We start from the raw sequence: 20,961 nt of genomic DNA on the forward strand, positions 1-20,961 counted from the left end.
ATAGTTTAGTTTTTGTACTGCATTTCTTAAACAGCAGAACAGTGGAGTTGGTAAGCAGCACCAAGTTCCTGGGGGTGCAGATAACTGACAAGATGACCTGATCCCTACACACCGGAGCTCTTGTAAAAAGAGCTCAGCAGCGCACGTACTTTCTGCGTGGGATGAAAAGAGCACAGCTTCCTCAGCATGTTCTACAGAGACCACCTGCATCTCTGTCTGGACTGGAGCCTGCAGGGCATCGGACTGGAAGTCTCTGCAGAGAGTGGTGAGGACGGCGGAAAAGATCATCAGGACTCCTCCTCCTCCTATCCGGGAGATGGCAAAAAGCCGCTGCCTGACCAGGGCTCAGAAAATCTGCAGAGACTCCTCCCACCCCCACCAAGGACTGTTTTCACTGCTGGAATCCAGAAAGAGGTTCCGTAGAAAAACCTCCAGGTTGTGTAACAGCGTCTTCCCTCAGGCCGTAGGACTCTTGAAGGCATCATAATCATACTTGCCAACACTCCCGGATTTTCCCGAAATTCAGCGCCTCTCCCGAAAACCTCCCGGGACAAATTTTCTCCCGAAATTCAGGCGGAGCCTGTTTTCACGTCCGCTTTCCCACAATATAAACAGCGTGCCTGCCCAATGTCTTTATAACTGTAGAATGATCGAGGGTGAGTTCTTGGTTTCTTATGTGGGTTTATTGTTAGGCAGTCTCATCAACGTCCTCCCTGTGTGGTAACAACACAACAACAGCAGTCACGTTTTCGTCTACCGTAAAGCAGTCGTCTGCTGTAAACAGCAATGTTGTGACACTCTTAAACAGGACAATACTGCCATCTACTGTACATGCATATAGTTAGAAAAATAGTGACAGAGAATAGGACAATGGCCAATTAAACCCTTAACTCAACAATGAGTAGATGAGTGTTATCTGTGTGTATATGTAAATAAATGATAAATGGGTTGTACTTGTACGGCGCTTTTCTACCTACAAGGTACTCAAAGCGCTTTGACACTACTTCCACATTTACCCATTCATACACTGATGGAGGGAGCTGCCATGCAAGGCGCTAACCAGCACCCTTCAGAAGCAAGGGTGAAGTGTCTTGCTCAGGACACAACGGACGTGACGAGGTTGATACTAGGTGGGGATTGAACCAGGGACCCTCGGGTTGCGCAAGGCCACTCTTCCATTGCTACACGCCGTCTTTTGAGTAAATAAATGAACACTGAAATTTAAGTATTTATTTTATTTATATGTGTGTATATATATATATATATATATATATATATAATTAAAAAAGATACCCCCACCTCCCGAAATCGGAGGTCTCAAAGTTGGCAAGTATGATCAAAATAATCCTCCTCAGTTCCTCCCAAAAACTGACTAACTGGCTGGAATTTAAAGACAATATAACATACATCCATAAACGTGCATTATATGTATCTGTACAGTCATCTGTTTATTTATATCTGCACCTTATTGCTCCTTTATCCTGCACTACCATGAGCTAATGCCACCTTCTTACCTGTACTGTAAAGTTGAGTGACAATCAAAAGTGAGTCTAATAGTCTGAGATGACCGCTTCAAGATGGCGGCCCCGCCGCTCGTCGGCGGATGGCATGTGCGCGCGCACAGGGCGGGCAGACATGTCCGCTGACGTCACTGCGTAAGTCGCGAGCAGGACTGCGGCTGCTCGACATCAACAATAACAATAACAACAACAAGATTCCAGGCGCGACATGACAGCGACAGTAAACAACATGTTGTTGTTTACATAACTCCACATTTTGGCTTTCTGCTCCTCCGAGTGCAATTTTGCCCCTTTTTTTTATCGTGGCAGACACCCCGCCAGTCGAGCATCAGACGCGGCCGTGAGGTGACACGACAGCCCGGTGCGGCATCTGGCTCAGTAGGCCTCGCCGGTTGTTGTTGTTGGTGTTGGTGTTATTGTTTGTTTGTTGTTTTTCGTCTTCTTCTTGTTCTCGGTGCGAGGCTAACATGCAAGCTAACGGGGACGAGCCGTGCAGGAACGGAACCCAGAACGGAGAACCCGCAGCGGCGCGTGCCAACGGACTGTCGGTCAGCGACAACAACAACAACAACAAGAAAACATCAACAACACCCGCAGACAGCAAATGTTTTGTCAAGAAGAAGAAGAAGTGCTTGTCTCAGTGCGAAGATGACGTCATTAGACTCATCGGACAACATTTACACGATTTAGGGCTCAAGTAAGTCAACATCTTATGGCTACTTTATTTACCATGTTTACATGCCATTATGACTACTTTATTTACCATGTTTACATGGCATTATGACTACTTTATTTACCATGTTTACATGCCATTATGACTACTTTATTTACCATGTTTACATGCCATTATGACTACTTTATTTACCACGTTTACATGCCATTATGACTACTTTATTTACCATGTTTACATGCCATTATGACTACTTTATTTACCATGTTTACATGCCATTATGACTACTTTATTTACCATGTTTACACGCCATTATGACTACTTTATTTACCATGTTTACATGCCATTGTGACTACTTTATTTACCATGTATACATGCCATTGTGACTACTTTATTTACCATGTTTACATGCCATCATGACTACTTTTTTTTACCATGTTTACATGCCATTACGACTACTTTGTTTACCATGTTTACACGCCATTATGGATACATTATTTACCATGTTTTCAAACCATTATGACTACTTTATTTACCATGTTTATATGCCATTATGACTATTTTATTTACCATGTTTACACGCCATTATGACTACTTTATTTACCATGTTTACGCGCCATTATGACTACTTTATTTACCATGTTTACACACCATTATGACTACTTTATTTACCATGTTTACATGCCATTATAACTACTTTATTTACCATGTTTACACGCCATTATGACTACTTTATTTACTTTGTTTACATGCCATTATGACTACTTTATTTATCATGTTTACTCACCATTATGACTACTTTACCATGTTTACACGCCATTATGACTACTTTATTTACCATGTTTACATTCAATTATAACTACTTTATTTACCATGTTCACATGCCATTATGACTACTTTATTTACCATGTTTACACGCCATTATGACTACTTTATTTACCAGGTTTACATTCCATTATGACTACTTTGTTTACCTCGTTTACACGCCATTATGGCTACTTTATTTACCATGTTTACATGCCATTATAACTACTTTATTTACCATGTTTACACGCCATGATGACTACTTTATTTACCATGTTTACATGCCATTATGACTATTTTATTTACCATGTTTACACGCCATTATGACTGGTTTATTTACCATATTTATACATGCCATTATAACTACTTTATTTACCATGTTTACATGCCATTATGACTATTTTATTTACCATGTTTACACGCCATTATGACTAGTTTATTTACCATATTTATACATGCCATTATAACTACTTTATTTACCATGTTTACACGGCATTATGACTGCTTTGTTTACCTTGTTGACACGCCATCATGACTGCTTTATTTACCATGTTTACACGCCATTAAGACTACTTTATTTAGTATGTTTACAGGCCATTATGACTATTTTATTTACCATGTTTACATGCCATTATAACTATTTTATTTACCATGTTTACATGCCATTATAACTACTTTGTTTACCATGTTTACACGCCATTATGGCTACTTTACTTACGATGTTTACACACCATTATGACTGCATTATTTACCATTTTTACAACCCATTATGACTACTTTATTTACCATGTTTACACGCCATTATGACTACTTTATTTTCCATGTTTACACGCATTTATGATTACTTTATTTACCATGTTTACACACCATTATGACTACTTTATTTACCATGTTTACATGCCATTACGACTACTTTATTTACCATGTTTACACGCCATTATGACTACTTTATTTACCATGTTTACACGCCATTATGACTGTTTTATTTACTATGTTTACATGCCATTATGACTACTTTATTTACCATGTTTACATGCCATTATGACTACTTTATTTACCATGTTTATAATTTATTTATCATGTTTACATGCCCTTATGACTACTTTATTTACAGTGTTTACACGCCATTATGACTACTTTATTTACCAGGTTTACACGCCATTATGACTACTTTGTTTACCTTGTTTACACGCCATTATGGCTACTTTATTTACCATGTTTACATGCCATTATAACTACTTTATTTACCATGTTTACACGCCATTAAAGACTGCTTTGTTTACCTTGTTTACACGCCATTATGACTATTTTATTTACCATGTTTGCATGCCATTATGACTATTTTTTTAAAAATCATTTTTACATGCCATTATGACTACTTTATTTACCATGTTTACACGCCATTATGACTACTTTATTTACCATGTTTACACGCCATTATGACTGCTTTGTTTACCTTGTTTTCGCGCCATCATGACTGCTTTATTTACCATGTTTACACGCCATTATGACTACTTTATTTACTGTTTACATGGCATTATGAATACTTTATTTACCATGTTTACACGCCATTATGACTACTTTATTTACCATGTTTACACGCCATTATGACTACTTTATTTACTATGTTTACACGCCATTATGACTACTTTATTTACCATGTTTGCATGCCATTATGACTACTTTATTTACCATGTTTACATGCCATTATGACTACTTTATTTACCATGTTTACACGCCATTATGACTACTTTATTTACATTGTTTACATGCTCTTATGACTACTTTTTTTACCATGTTTACACACCGTTATGACTACTTTATTTACCATGTTTACACGCCATTATGACTACTTTATTTACCATGTTTACACACCATTATGACTACTTTATTTACCATGTTTACACGCCATTATGACTACTTTATTTACCATGTTTACACGCCATAATGACTACTTTATTTACCATGTTTACACGCCATTATGGCTACTTTATTTACCATGTTTACACGCCATTATGGCTACTTTATTTACCATGTTTACACGCCATTATGACTACTTTACTTACTATGTTTACACGCCATTATGACCACTTTATTTACCATGTTTACACGCCATTATGACTACTTTATTTACATCGTTTACATGCCTTTATGACTACTTTATTTACCATGTTTACATGCCATTATGACTACTTTATTTACCATGTTTACACGCCATTATGACTACTTTATTTACCATATTTACACGTTATTATGACTACTTTATTTACCATGTTTACACGCCATTATGACTACTTTATTTACCATGTTTACACGCCATTAAGACTACTTTATTTACCATGTTTACACGCCATTATGACTACTTTATTTACCATATTTACACGCCATTATGACTGCTTTATTTACCATGTTTAAACGCCATTATGACTACTTTTTTTACCATGTTTACACGCCATTATGACTACTTTATTTACCATATTTACACGTTATTATGACTACTTTATTTACCATGTTTACACGCCATTATGACTACTTTATTTACCATGTTTACACGCCATTATGACTACTTTATTTACCATATTTACACGTTATTATGACTACTTTATTTACCATGTTTACACGCCATTATGACTACTTTATTTACCATGTTTACACGCCATTAAGACTACTTTATTTACCATGTTTACACGCCATTATGACTACTTTATTTACCATATTTACACGCCATTATGACTACTTTATTTACCATGTTTAAACGCCATTATGACTACTTTTTTTACCATGTTTACACGCCATTATGACTACTTTATTTACCATATTTACACGTTATTATGACTACTTTATTTACCATGTTTACACGCCATTATGACTACTTTATTTACCATGTTTACACGCCATTATGACTACTTTATTTACCATGTTTACACGCCATTATGACTACTTTATTTACCATGTTTACACGCCATTATGACTACTTTATTTACCATGTTTTCACGCCATTATGACTACTTTATTTACCATATTTACACGTTATTATGACTACTTTATTTACCATGTTTACACGCCATTATGACTACTTTATTTACCATGTTTACACGCCATTATGACTACTTTATTTACCATGTTTACACGCCATTATGACTACTTTATTTACCATATTTACACGTTATTATGACTACTTTATTTACCATATTTACACGTTATTATGACTACTTTATTTACCATGTTTACACGCCATTATGACTACTTTATTTACATTGTTTACATGCCTTTATGACTACTTTATTTACCATGTTTACATCAACATGCCAGTATGATTACTTTTACACGTGATGTTTGTAGTCAGACGGTTGACCTGCTGATGCAAGAGTCCGGCTGCAGGCTGGAACATCCCTCCGCCACCAGGTTTCGCAACCATGTGATTGAAGGAGAATGGGACAAGGTGAACTGCATGAGTGTACTTTCATGAGTGTACTTAGCAAGAAATACTACAACTTTTCAAATCACTTTTGGTCATAAGTAACTGATTTCCCTCTGAATTCAGGCTGAGAGTGACCTCAACGAGCTCAAGGCACTGATGCATTCTCCTACTGCTATTGTCGTGAGTACACATCGAGTACACATCAAGTACACATCGAGTACACTCAAGTACACATCAAGTACACTCAAGTACACATCAAGTACGCATCGAGTACATTCAAGTCCAGGATGAGAAGATGACTTGTGAGTTGGTCCAGGATGAGAAGATGACTTGTGACTTGGTCCAGGATGAGAAGATGACTTGTGAGTTGGTCCAGGATGAGAAGATGACTTGTGAGTTGGTCCAGGATGAGAAGATGACTTGTGAGTTGGTCCAGGATGAGAAGATTACTTGTGAGTTGGTCCAGGATGAGAAGATGACTTGTGACTTGGTCCACGATGAGAAGATAACTTGTGAGTTGGTCCAGGACAAGAAAATGACTTGTTAGTTGGTCCAGGACAAGAAGATGACTTGTGAGTTGGTCCAGGATGAGAAGATGACTTGTGAGTTGGTTCAGGATGAGAAGATGACTTATGAGTTGGTCCAGGATGAGAAGATGACTTTTGAGTTGGTCCAGGATGAGAAGATGACTTGTGAGTTGGTCCAGGATGGGAAGATGACTTGTGAGTTGGTCCAGGATGAGAAGATGACTTGTGAGTTGGTCCAGGATGAGAAGATGACTTGTGAGTGGGTCCAGGATGAGAAGATGACTTGTAAGTTGGTCCAGGATGGGAAGATGACTTTTGAGTTGGTCCAGGATGAGAAGATGACTTGTGAGTTGGTCCAGGATGAGAAGATGACTTGTGAGTTGGTCCAGGATGAGAAGATGACTTGTGAGTTGGTCCAGGATGGGAAAATGACTTGTGAGTTGGTCCAGGATGAGAAGATGACTTGTGAGTTGGTCCAGGATGAGAAGATGACTTGTGAGTTGGTCCAGGATGAGAAGATGACTTGTGAGTTGGTCCAGGATGAGAAGATGACTTTTGAGTTGGTCCAGGATGAGAAGATGACTTGTGAGTTGGTCCAGGATGGGAAGATGACTTGTGAGTTGGTCCAGGATGAGAAGATGACTTGTGAGTTGGTCCAGGATGAGAAGATGACTTGTGAGTGGGTCCAGGATGAGAAGATGACTTGTGAGTTGGTCCAGGATGGGAAGATGACTTGTGAGTTGGTCCAGGATGAGAAGATGACTTGTGAGTTGGTCCAGGATGAGAAGATGACTTGTGAGTGGGTCCAGGATGAGAAGATGACTTGTGAGTTGGTCCAGGATGAGAAGATGACTTGTGAGTTGGTCCAGGATGAGAAGATGACTTGTGAGTTGGTTCAGGATGAGAAGATGACTTATGAGTTGGTCCAGGATGAGAAGATGACTTGTGAGTTGGTCCAGGATGAGAAGATGACTTTTGAGTTGGTCCAGGATGAGAAGATGACTTGTGAGTTGGTCCAGGATGGGAAGATGACTTGTGAGTTGGTCCAGGATGAGAAGATGACTTGTGAGTTGGTCCAGGATGAGAAGATGACTTGTGAGTGGGTCCAGGATGAGAAGATGACTTGTGAGTTGGTCCAGGATGGGAAGATGACTTGTGAGTTGGTCCAGGATGAGAAGATGACTTGTGAGTTGGTCCAGGATGAGAAGATGACTTGTGAGTGGGTCCAGGATGAGAAGATGACTTGTGAGTTGGTCCAGGATGAGAAGATGACTTGTGAGTTGGTCCAGGATGAGAAGATGACTTGTGAGTTGGTCCAGGATAAGCGATGACTTGTGAGTTGGTCCAGGATGAGAAGATGACTTGTGAGTTGGTCCAGGATGAGAAGATGACTTGTGAGTTGGTCCACGATGAGAAGATGACTTGTGAGTTGGTCCAGGATGAGAAGATGACTTGTGAGTTGGTCCAGGACAAAAAGATGACTTGTGAGTTGGTCCGGGATGAGAAGATGACTTGTGAGTTGGTCCGGGATGAGAAGATGACTTGTGAGTTGGTCCGGGATGAGAAGATGACTTGTGAGTTGGTCCGGGATGAGAAGATGACTTGTGAGTTGGTCCAGGATGAGAAGATGACTTGTGAGTTGGTCCAGGATGAGAAGATTACTTGTGAGTTGGTCCAGGACAAGAAGATGACTTGTGAGTTGGTCCAGGATGAGAAGATGACTTGTGAGTTGGTCCAGGATGAGAAGATGACTTGTGAGTTGGTCCAGGATGAGAAGATGACTTGTGAGTTGGTCCAGGATGAGAAGATGACTTGTGAGTTGGTCCAGGACAAGAAGATGACTTGTGAGTTGGTCCGGGATGAGAAGATGACTTGTGAGTTGGTCCAGGATGAGAAGATGACTTGTGAGTGGGTCCAGGATGAGAAGATGACTTGTGAGTTGGTCCAGGATGAGAAGATGACTTGTGAGTTGGTCCAGGATGAGAAGATGACTTGTGAGTTGGTCCAGGATGAGAAGATGACTTGTGAGTTGGTCCAGGATGAGAAGATGACTTGTGAGTTGGTCCAGGATGAGAAGATGACTTGTGAGTTGGTCCAGGACAAGAAGATGACTTGTGAGTGTGTCCGGGATGAGAAGATGACTTGTGAGTTGGTCTAGGATGAGAAGATGACTTGTGAGTTGGTCCAGGATGAGAAGATGACTTGTGAGTTTGTCCAGGATGAGAAGATGACTTGTGAGTTGGTCCAGGATGAGAAGATGACTTGTGAGTTGGTCCAGGATGAGAAGATGACTTGTGAGTTGGTCCAGGACAAAAAGATGACTTGTGAGTTGGTCCGGGATGAGAAGATGACTTGTGAGTTGGTCCGGGATGAGAAGATGACTTCTGAGTTGGTCCAGGATGAGAAGATGACTTGTGAGTTGGTCCAGGATGAGAAGATTACTTGTGAGTTGGTCCAGGACAAGAAGATGACTTGTGAGTTGGTCCAGGATGAGAAGATGACTTTTGAGTTGGTCCACGATGAGAAGATGACTTGTGAGTTGGTCCAGGATGAGAAGATGACTTGTGAGTTGGTCCAGGACAAGAAAATGACTTGTGAGTTGGTCCAGGATGAGAAGATGACTTGTGAGTTGGTCCAGGATGAGAAGACTATTTGTGAGTCGGTCCAGGATGAGAAGATGACTTGTGAGTTGGTCCAGGACAAGAAGATGACTTGTGAGTTGGTCCGGGATGAGAAGATGACTTGTGAGTTGGTCCAGGATGAGAAGATGACTTGTGAGTTGGTCCAGGACAAGAAGATGATTTGTGAGTTGGTCCAGGATGAGAAGATGACTTGTGAGTTGGTCCAGGACAAGAAGATGACTTGTGAGTTGGTCCGGGATGAGAAGATGACTTGTGAGTTGGTCCAGGATGAGAAGATGACTTGTGAGTTGGTCCAGGATGAGAAGATGACTTGTGAGTTGGTCCGGGATGAGAAGATGACTTGTGAGTTGGTCCAGGACAAGAAGATGACTTGTGAGTTGGTCCGGGATGAGAAGATGACTTGTGAGTTGGTCCAGGATGAGAAGATGACTTGTGAGTTGGTCCAGGATGAGAAGATGACTTGTGAGTTGGTCCAGGATGAGAAGATGACTTGTGAGTTGGTCCAGGACAAGAAGATGACTTGTGAGTTGGTCCGGGATGAGAAGATGACTTGTGAGTTGGTCCAGGATGAGAAGATGACTTGTGAGTTGGTCCAGGATGAGAAGATGACTTGTGAGTTGGTCCAGGATGAGAAGATGACTTGTGAGTTGGTCCAGGATGAGAAGATGACTTGTGAGTTGGTCCAGGATGAGAAGATGACTTGTGAGTTGGTCCAGGATGAGAAGATGACTTGTGAGTTGGTCCACGATGAGAAGATGACTTGTGAGTTGGTCCAGGATGAGAAGATGACTTGTGAGTTGGTCCAGGACAAGAATATGACTTGTGAGTTGGTCCGGGATGAGAAGATGACTTGTGAGTTGGTCCGGGATGAGAAGATGACTTGTGAGTTGGTCCAGGATGAGAAGATGACTTGTGAGTTGGTCCAGGACAAGAAGATGACTTGTGAGTTGGTCCAGGATGAGAAGATGACTTGTGAGTTGGTCCACGATGAGAAGATGACTTGTGAGTTGGTCCAGGATGAGAAGATGATTTGTGAGTTGGTCCACGATGAGAAGATGACTTGTGAGTTGGTCCAGGATGAGAAGATGACTTGTGAGTTGGTCCAGGATGAGAAGATGATTTGTGAGTTGGTCCACGATGAGAAGATGACTTGTGAGTTGGTCCAGGACAAGAAGATGACTTGTGAGTTGGTCCGGGATGAGAAGATGACTTGTGAGTTGGTCCAGGATGAGAAGATGACTTGTGAGTTGGTCCAGGATGAGAAGATGACTTGTGAGTTGGTCCAGGATGAGAAGATTACTTGTGAGTTGGTCCAGGATGAGAAGATGACTTTTGAGTTGGTCCACGATGAGAAGATGACTTTTGAGTTGGTCCAGGATGAGAAGATGATTTGTGAGTCGGTCCAGGATGAGAAGATGACTTGTGAGTTGGTCCAGGACAAGAAGATGACTTGTGAGTTGGTCCAGGATGAGAAGATGACTTGTGAGTTGGTCCACGATGAGAAGATGACTTGTGAGTTGGTCCAGGATGAGAAGATGATTTGTGAGTCGGTCCAGGATGAGAAGACGACTTGTGAGTTGGTCCAGGACAAGAAGATGACTTGTGAGTTGGTCCGGGATGAGAAGATGACTTGTGAGTTGGTCCAGGATGAGAAGATGACTTGTGAGTTGGTCCAGGACAAGAAGATGATTTGTGAGTTGGTCCAGGATGAGAAGATGACTTGTGAGTTGGTCCACGATGAGAAGATGACTTGTGAGTTGGTCCAGGATGAGAAGATGATTTGTGAGTCGGTTCAGGATGAGAAGATGACTTGTGAGTTGGTCCAGGACAAGAAGATGACTTGTGAGTTGGTCCGGGATGAAAAGATGACTTGTGAGTTGGTCCAGGATGAGAAGATGACTTGTGAGTTGGTCCAGGATGAGAAGATGACTTGTGAGTTGGTCCAGGATGAGAAGATGACTTGTGAGTTGGTCCAGGACAAGAAGATGACTTGTGAGTTGGTCCGAGATGAGAAGATGACTTGTGAGTTGGTCCAGGATGAGAAGATGACTTGTGAGTTGGTCCAGGATGAGAAGATGACTTGTGAGTTGGTCCAGGATGAGAAGATGACTTGTGAGTTGGTCCACGATGAGAAGATGACTTGTGAGTTGGTCCAGGATGAGAAGATGACTTGTGAGTTGGTCCAGGACAAGAAGATGACTTGTGAGTTGGTCCGGGATGAGAAGATGACTTGTGAGTTGGTCCGGGATGAGAAGATGACTTGTGAGTTGGTCCAGGATGAGAAGATGACTTGTGAGTTGGTCCAGGATGAGAAGATTACTTGTGAGTTGGTCCAGGACAAGAAGATGACTTGTGAGTTGGTCCAGGATGAGAAGATGACTTGTGAGTTGGTCCAGGATGAGAAGATGACTTGTGAGTTGGTCCACGATGAGAAGATGACTTGTGAGTTGGTCCAGGATGAGAAGATGACTTGTGAGTTGGTCCAGGACAAGAAGATGACTTGTGAGTTGGTCCGGGATGAGAAGATGACTTGTGAGTTGGTCCGGGATGAGAAGATGACTTGTGAGTTGGTCCAGGATGAGAAGATGACTTGTGAGTTGGTCCAGGATGAGAAGATTACTTGTGAGTTGGTCCAGGACAAGAAGATGACTTGTGAGTTGGTCCAGGATGAGAAGATGACTTTTGAGTTGGTCCAGGATGAGAAGATGACTTGTGAGTTGGTCCAGGACAAGAAGATGACTTGTGAGTTGGTCCAGGATGAGAAGATGACTTTTGAGTTGGTCCAGGATGAGAAGATGACTTGTGAGTTGGTCCAGGACAAGAAGATGACTTGTGAGTTGGTCCAGGACAAGAAGATGACTTGTGAGTTGGTCCAGGATGAGAAGATGACTTGTGAGTTGGTCCACGATGAGAAGATGACTTGTGAGGTGGTCCAGGATGAGAAGATGATTTGTGAGTCGGTCCAGGATGAGAAGATGACTTGTGAGTTGGTCCAGGACAAGAAGATGACTTGTGAGTTGGTCCGGGATGAGAAAATGACTTGTGAGTTGGTCCAGGACGAGAAGATGACTTGTGAGTTGGTCCAGGATGAGAAGATGACTTGTGAGTTGGTCCAGGATGATAAGATGACTTGTGAGTTGGTCCAGGATGAGAAGATGACTTGTGAGTTGGTCCAGGATGAGAAGATGACTTGTGAGTTGGTCCAGGATGAGAAGATGACTTGTGAGTTGGTCCAGGATGAGAAGATGACTTGTGAGTTGGTCCAGGACAAGAAGATGACTTGTGAGTTGGTCCAGGATGAGAAGATGTCTTGTGAGTTGGTCCAGGATGAGAAAATGACTTGTGAGTTGGTCCAGGATGAGAAGATGACTTGTGACTTGGTCCAGGATGAGAAGATGACTTATGAGTTGGTCCAGGATGAGAAGATGACTTGTGAGTTGGTCCAGGATGAGAAGATGACTTGTGAGTTGGTCCAGGATGAGAAGATGACTTATGAGTTGGTCCAGGATGAGAAGATGACTTGTGAGTTGGTCCAGGATGAGAAGATGACTTGTGAGTTGGTCCAGGATGAGAAGATGACTTGTGAGTTGGTCCAGGATGAGAAGATGATTTGTGAGTTGGTCCACGATGAGAAGATGACTTGTGAGTTGGTCCAGGACAAGAAGATGACTTGTGAGTTGGTCCAGGACAAGAAGATGACTTGTGAGTTGGTCCAGGATGAGAAGATGACTTGTGAGTTGGTCCAGGACAAGAAGATGACTTGTGAGTTGGTCCAGGATGAGAAAATGACTTGTGAGTTGGTCCAGGATGAGAAGATGACTTGTGAGTTGGTCCAGGATGAGAAGATGACTTGTGAGTTGGTCCAGGATGAGAAGATGACTTGTGAGTTGGTCCAGGATGAGAAGATGACTTGTGAGTTGGTCCAGGACAAGAAGATGACTTGTGAGTTGGTCCAGGATGAGAAGATGTCTTGTGAGTTGGTCCAGGATGAGAAAATGACTTGTGAGTTGGTCCAGGATGAGAAGATGACTTGTGACTTGGTCCAGGATGAGAAGATGACTTATGAGTTGGTCCAGGATGAGAAGATGACTTGTGAGTTGGTCCAGGATGAGAAGATGACTTGTGAGTTGGTCCAGGATGAGAAGATGACTTGTGAGTTGGTCCAGGATGAGAAGATGATTTGTGAGTTGGTCCACGATGAGAAGATGACTTGTGAGTTGGTCCAGGACAAGAAGATGACTTGTGAGTTGGTCCAGGACAAGAAGATGACTTGTGAGTTGGTCCAGGATGAGAAGATGACTTGTGAGTTGGTCCAGGACAAGAAGATGACTTGTGAGTTGGTCCAGGATGAGAAAATGACTTGTGAGTTGGTCCAGGATGAGAAGATGACTTGTGAGTTGGTCCAGGATGAGAAGATGACTTGTGACTTGGTCCAGGATGAGAAGATGACTTGTGACTTGGTCCAGGATGAGAAGATGACTTGTGAGTTGGTCCAGGATGAGAAGATGACTTGTGAGTTGGTCCAGGATGAGAAAAGATTGAAACAAAGTGTGTCAGTGCTGAAGATGTTTGCAGAGTCAGAATGTGTGGGAGGAGAAAATAAATAAAGAAATCATTAATGTTTTAAAAGTTCTTCTGTCCTTGCAGCGCATGAAGTTCCTGCTGCTGCAGCAGAAGTACTTGGAGTTCTTGGAAGATGGCAAAGTCCTGGAGGCTCTGCAGGTCCTCAGGGCCGAACTCACTCCTCTCAAGTTCAACACAGAGCGCATTCACGTGCTGAGCGGGTCAGTTTCTCCTCCATGGCTGCAATGTTAATCATTGGGTGTGAGTTTTTCCTTGCCCTTATGTGGGCTCTACCGAGGATGTCGTTGTGGTTTGTGCAGCCCTTGTGATTTAGAGCTATATAAATAAACATTGGTTGATGGATTGATTGATCATGACCCCAAGACCCAGGTCATGTCATGACCCCAAGACGCAGGTCATTTCATGACCCTCGAACGCAGATCATGTCTTGACCCCAGGTCATGTCTTGATCCCAAGACCCAGATCATGTCATGACTCCAAGACCCAGGTCATGTATTGACCCCAAGATCCAGGTCATATCATGACCCCAAGACCCAGGTCATGTCATGACCCCAAGACGCAGGTCATGTCATGACACCAGGTCATGTTTTGACCCCAAGACCCAGGTCATGTCATGACCTCAAGACCCAGGTCATGTCATTACCCTAGGACACAGGTCATGTTTTGAACCCAGGTCATGTCTTAACCCCAAGACCCAGGTCTTGTCATGACCCCAAGACCCAGGCCATATCATGACCCCAAGACCCAGGTCATGTCTTGACCCCAAGACCCAGGACATGTCATGACCCTAAGACGCAGGTAATTTCATGACCCTAGGATGCAGGCCATGTCATGACCATAGGTCATGTCTTGACCCCAAGACCCAAGTCATGTCCAGACCCCAAGACCCAGGTCAAGTCATGACCCCAAGACCCAGGTCATGTCATGACGCCAAGACGCATGTCATGTCATGACCCTAGGATGCAGGTCATGTCTTGACCCAAAGACCCAGGTCAAGTCTTGACCCCAAGACCCAGCTCATGTCATGACCCTAGGACCCAGGTCATGTCTTGACCCCAACACCCAGGGCATGTCATGACCCCAAGACCCAGGTCATGTCATGACCCGAAGACCCAGGTCATGTCTTGACCCCAAGACCAAGGTCATGTCATGACCCTAGGACGCAGTTCATGTTTTGACTCCAGGTCATGTATTGACCCCAACACCCAGGTAATGTCATGACCCCAAGACCCAGGTCATGTCATGACCCCAAGAACCAGGTCATGTCATGACCCCAACACCCCGGTCTTGTCATGACTCCAAAACAGGTCATGTCATGACCCCAAGACCCAGGTCATGTCATGATCCTAGGACGCAGGTCATGTCATGACCCTAGAACGCTGGTCATGTCTTGACCCCAAGACTCAAGTAATGTCATGACCCCAAGACCCGGGTCATGTCATGACCCCAGGTCATGTCAAGGCCCCAAGACCCAGGTCATGTCTTGACCCCAAGACCCAAGTCATGTCATGACCCGAAGATCCAGGTCATGTCATGACCCCAAGATCCTGGTCATGTATTGACCCCAAGACCCAGGTCATGTCATGACCCCAAGACCATGGTCATGTCATGACCCCAAGACCCTGGTCATGTATTGACCCCAAGACCCAGGTCATGTATTGACCCCAAGACCCAGGTCATGTCTTGACCCCAAGACCAAGGTCATGTCATGACCCTAGGACACAGTTCATGTTTTGACCCCAGGTCATGTATTGACCCCAACACCCAGGTCATGTATTGACCCCAAGACCAAGGTCATGTCATGACCCCAACACCCTGGTCTTGTCATGACTCCAAGATGCGGGTCATGTCATGACCCCAAGACTCAGGTCATGTCTTGACCCTAGGACGCAGGTCATGTCTTGACCCCAAGACCCAGGTCATGTCATGACGCCAAGACGCAGGTCATGTCATGACCCTAGGATGCAGGTCATGTCTTGACCCCAACACCCAGGTCATGTCTTGACCCCAAGACCCAGGTCATGTCATGACCCTAGGATCCAGGTCATGTCTTGACCCCAACACCCAGGTCATGTCATGACCCCAAGGCCCAGGTCATGTCTTGACCCCAAGACAAAAGTCATGTAATAACCCTAGGACGCAGGTCATGTCTTGACCCCAGGTCATGTCTTGACCCCAACACCCAGGTCATGTGATGACCGCAAGAACCAGGTCATGTTATGACCCCAACACCCTGGTCTTGTCATGACTCCAAGATGCAGGTCATGTCATGACCCCAAGACCCAGGTCATGTCATGAGCCTAGGACGCAGGTCATGTCCTGACCCCACGACCCAAGTCATGTCATGACCCCAAGACCCAGGTCATGTCATGACCCCAGGTCACGTCTTGACCCCAACTCCCAGGTCATGTCATGACCCCAAGACCCAGGTCATGTCTTGACCCCAAGACCCAAGTCATGTTATGACCCCAAGACCCAGGTCATGTCTTGACCCCAAGACCCAAGTCATGTCATGACCCCAAGACCCTGGTCTTGAATTGCCCCTAAGACCCAGGTCATGTCTTGACCCCAACACCCAGGTCTAGTCATGACCCCAAGGCCCAGGTCATGTCTTGACCCCAAGACCCAGGTCATGTCATGACCCCAAGACCCAGGTCATGTCATGACCCCAGGAACCTGGTTATGTCATGACCCTAGGACGCAGGTCATGTCATGATCCCAAGACCTAGGTCATGTCTTGGTTTGTGTGCATTGTTATTCTGCTTCCTTTCCTGTTGACTTATGTGTCGTCCTCTTGTGTCCAGAGTCTTGATGCTAGGAGTGTCTTAGCTCACACACCAGTTTGTTTGCAGACTTGTGTCCCCACCTGCTGCCACCACTAATCACACCCCTTCTAATGGCCGTGTTGCCCTGCCAGGTCCCCAGTGAGGGAAGAGTGCACAGTGCGGGACTAACTCTTATTGGCCTGCTCGACTTTGAGCAGGATTTATTGTCACGGCACACATTAGTCCACAATCTTAATAGTCCTTCTGGCCTTACCCAATTAGGAACCGGTACCAAAAAGTATTGGTGCTTGGTATACATCCTTATTTGTCCATGGAGCAGGCTCTTTATCCCTCAGGGCGCAACGAGGCAGGCGGGAGGAGACAAAGCAAAATATTCGCGGTATGAATTCACTGTTTGGAAAAGAAGACAAAGTTGTTTTGTCTGTCCAGGTACTTGATGTGCAGCCATGCGGACGACCTGCGGGCCAAGTCCGACTGGGAGGGCAAAGGCCCCGCCTCCCGGAGCAAGCTGCTGGACAAACTCCAGAGTGAGTGACGTCGGACTTGGAGGAGCGTGCCCGAGTAATAGTACTGCTTGCAGCCACTTTTCTTACAGCCTTGCTCCAAAGTGGACAAACATTGTTTTCATCCTCAAAATTCTACACACTATACCCCATGGAGACAATGTTGAATCGTTTTTTTGCACACGTATTAATAATAACAAAGCAAGAAATCACCTGCACACTTGAATACACGTGCATGGAACTGAAGTGTTTCGATGTCCAGGGTGAGTGGAATGTGTGGATGGTAGTTTGATTGTCCAAGGTGAGTGGAGTGTGTGGGTGGTAGTTTGGTTGTCCAAGGTGAGTGGAGTGTGTGGGTGGTAGTTTGGTTGTCCAAGGTGAGTGGAATGTGTGGATGGTAGTTTGATTGTCCAAGGTGAGTGGAGTGTGTGGATGGTAGTTTGGTTGTCCAAGGTGAGTGGAGTGTGTGGATGGTAGTTTGGTTGTCCAAGGTGAGTGGAGTGTGTGGGTGGTAGTTTGATTGTCCTAGGTGAGTGGAGTGTGTGGGTGGTAGTTTGGTTGTCCAAGGTGAGTGGAGTGTGTGGATGGTAGTTTGGTTGTCCAAGGTGAGTGGAGTGTGTGGATGGTAGTTTGGTTGTCCAAGGTGAGTGGAGTGTGTGGATGGTAGTTTGATTGTCCAAGGTGAGTGGAGTGTGTGGATGGTAGTTTGGTTGTCCAAGGTGAGTGGAGTGTGTGGATGGTAGTTTGATTGTCCAAGGTGAGTGGAGTGTGTGGATGGTAGTTTGGTTGTCCAAGGTGAGTGGAGTGTGTGGATGGTAGTTTGGTTGTCCAAGGTGAGTGGAGTGTGTGGGTGGTAGTTTGATTGTCCAAGGTGAGTGGAGTGTGTGGGTGGTAGTTTGGTTGTCCAAGGTGAGTGGAGTGTGTGGGTGGTAGTTTGGTTGTCCAAGGTGAGTGGAATGTGTGGATGGTAGTTTGATTGTCCAAGGTGAGTGGAGTGTGTGGATGGTAGTTTGGTTGTCCAAGGTGAGTGGAGTGTGTGGATGGTAGTTTGATTGTCCAAGGTGAGTGGAGTGTGTGGATGGTAGTTTGGTTGTCCAAGGTGAGTGGAGTGTGTGGATGGTAGTTTGGTTGTCCAAGGTGAGTGGAGTGTGTGGGTGGTAGTTTGGTTGTCCAAGGTGAGTGGAGTGTGTGGGTGGTAGTTTGGTTGTCCAAGGTGAGTGGAGTGTGTGGATGGTAGTTTGGTTGTCCAAGGTGAGTAGAGTGTGTGGGTGGTAGTTTGATTGTCCAAGGTGAGTGGAGTGTGTGGATGGTAGTTTGATTGACAAGGTGAGTGGAGTGTGTGGATGGTAGTTTGGTTGTCCAAGGTTAGTGGAGTGTGTGGATGGTAGTTTGGTTGTCCAAGGTGAGTGGAGTGTGTGGATGGTAGTTTGATTGTCCAAGGTTAGTGGAGTGTGTGGATGGTAGTTTGGTTGTTCAAGGTGAGTGGAGTGTGTGGATGGTAGTTTGATTGTCCAAGGTGAGTGGAGTGTGTGGATCGTAGTTTGGTTGTCCAAGGTGAGTGGAGTGTGTGGATGGTAGTTTGGTTGTCCAAGGTGAGTGGAGTGTGTGGATGGTAGTTTGGTTGTCCAAGGTTAGTGGAGTGTGTGGATGGTAGTTTGGTTGTCCAAGGTGAGTGGAGTGTGTGGATGGTAGTTTGGTTGTCCAAGGTGAGTGGAGTGTGTGGATGGTAGTTTGGTTGTCCAAGGTGAGTGGAGTGTGTGGATGGTAGTTTGGTTGTCCAAGGTGAGTGGAGTGTGTGGATGGTAGTTTGATTGTCCAAGGTGAGTGGAGTGTGTGGATGGTAGTTTGGTTGTCCAAGGTGAGTGGAGTGTGTGGATGGTAGTTTGGTTGTCCAAGGTTAGTGGAGTGTGTGGATGGTAGTTTGGTTGTCCAAGGTGAGTGGAGTGTGTGGATGGTAGTTTGATTGTCCAAGGTGAGTGGAGTGTGTGGGTGGTAGTTTGGTTGTCCAAGGTGAGTGGAATGTGTGGATGGTAGTTTGATTGTCCAAGGTGAGTGGAGTGTGTGGATGGTAGTTTGGTTGTCCAAGGTGAGTGGAGTGTGTGGATGGTAGTTTGATTGTCCAAGGTGAGTGGAGTGTGTGGATGGTAGTTTGGTTGTCCAAGGTGAGTGGAGTGTGTGGATGGTAGTTTGGTTGTCCAAGGTGAGTGGAGTGTGTGGATGGTAGTTTGGTTGTCCAAGGTGAGTGGAGTGTGTGGATGGTAGTTTGGTTGTCCAAGGTGAGTGGAGTGTGTGGGTGGTAGTTTGCTTGTCCATGGTGAGTGGAGTGTGTGGATGGTAGTTTGATTGACAAGGTGAGTGGAGTGTGTGGGTGGTAGTTTGGTTGTCCAAGGTGAGTGGAGTGTGTGGATGGTAGTTTGGTTGTCCAAGGTGAGTGGAGTGTGTGGATGGTAGTTTGATTGACAAGGTGAGTGGAGTGTGTGGGTGGTAGTTTGATTGTCCAAGGTGAGTGGAGTGTGTGGATGGTAGTTTGGTTGTCCAAGGTGAGTGGAGTGTGTGGATGGTAGTTTGATTGTCCAAGGTGAGTGGAGTGTGTGGATGGTAGTTAGGTTGTCCAAGGTGAGTGGAGTGTGTGGACGGTAGTTTGATTGACAAGGTGAGTGGAGTGTGTGGATGGTAGTTTGGTTGTCCAAGATGAGTGGAGTGTGTGGGTGGTAGTTTGGTTGTCCAAGGTGAGTGGAGTGTGTGGATGGTAGTTTGGTTGTCCAAGGTGAGTGGAGTGTGTGGATGGTAGTTTGGTTGTCCAAGGTGAGTGGAGTGTGTGGGTGGTAGTTTGGTTGTCCAAGGTTAGTGGAGTGTGTGGATGGTAGTTTGATTGACAAGGTGAGTGGAGTGTGTGGATGGTAGTTTGGTTGTCCAAGGTGAGTGGAGTGTGTGGGTGGTAGTTTGGTTGTCCAAGGTGAGTGGAGTGTGTGGATGGTAGTTTGGTTCTCCAAGGTGAGTGGAGTGTGTGGGTGGTAGTTTGGTTGTCCAAGGTGAGTGGAGTGTGTGGATGGTAGTTTGGTTGTCCAAGGTGAGTGGAGTGTGTGGATGGTAGTTTGGTTGTCCAAGGTGAGTGGAGTGTGTGGGTGGTAGTTTGGTTGTCCATGGTGAGTGGAGTGTGTGGATGGTAGTTTGGTTGTCCAAGGTGAGTGGAGTGTGTGGATGGTAGTTTGGTTGTCCAAGGTGAGTGGAGTGTGTGGGTGATAGTTTGATTGTCCAAGGTGAGTGGAGTGTGTGGATGGTAGTTTGGTTGTCCAAGGTGAGTGGAGTGTGTGGATGGTAGTTTGATTGACAAGGTGAGTGGAGTGTGTGGATGTTTTTTTTGTTGTCCAAGGTGACTGGAGTGTGTGGGTGGTAGTTTGATTGTCCAAGGTGAGTGGAGTGTGTGGATGGTAGTTTGGTTGTCCAAGGTGAGTGGAGTGTGTGGGTGATAGTTTGATTGTCCAAGGTGAGTGGAGTGTGTGG

At 44.7% G+C, this 20,961-nt stretch overlaps 1 protein-coding gene across 1 annotated transcript in view; it reads left to right on the forward strand.

The window, feature by feature from the left end:
- The first annotated feature begins 1,630 nt into the window (after positions 1 to 1,630).
- Positions 1,631 to 20,961, forward strand: part of LOC133561726 (WD repeat-containing protein 26-like) — a 50,137-nt gene continuing 30,806 nt past the window's right edge. The window contains exons 1-5 of the mRNA XM_061915210.1: positions 1,631 to 2,217; positions 6,337 to 6,436; positions 6,539 to 6,595; positions 14,232 to 14,368; positions 17,384 to 17,481. Of these exons, the coding sequence (XP_061771194.1) occupies positions 1,988 to 2,217; positions 6,337 to 6,436; positions 6,539 to 6,595; positions 14,232 to 14,368; positions 17,384 to 17,481 (622 nt within the window). The 5' untranslated portion in view covers positions 1,631 to 1,987. The remainder of the gene's footprint in view (positions 2,218 to 6,336; positions 6,437 to 6,538; positions 6,596 to 14,231; positions 14,369 to 17,383; positions 17,482 to 20,961) is intronic.

This window comes from Nerophis ophidion, linkage group LG11 (genome assembly GCF_033978795.1).
Source record: "Nerophis ophidion isolate RoL-2023_Sa linkage group LG11, RoL_Noph_v1.0, whole genome shotgun sequence".
Taxonomy (NCBI): Eukaryota; Metazoa; Chordata; class Actinopteri; order Syngnathiformes; family Syngnathidae; genus Nerophis; species Nerophis ophidion.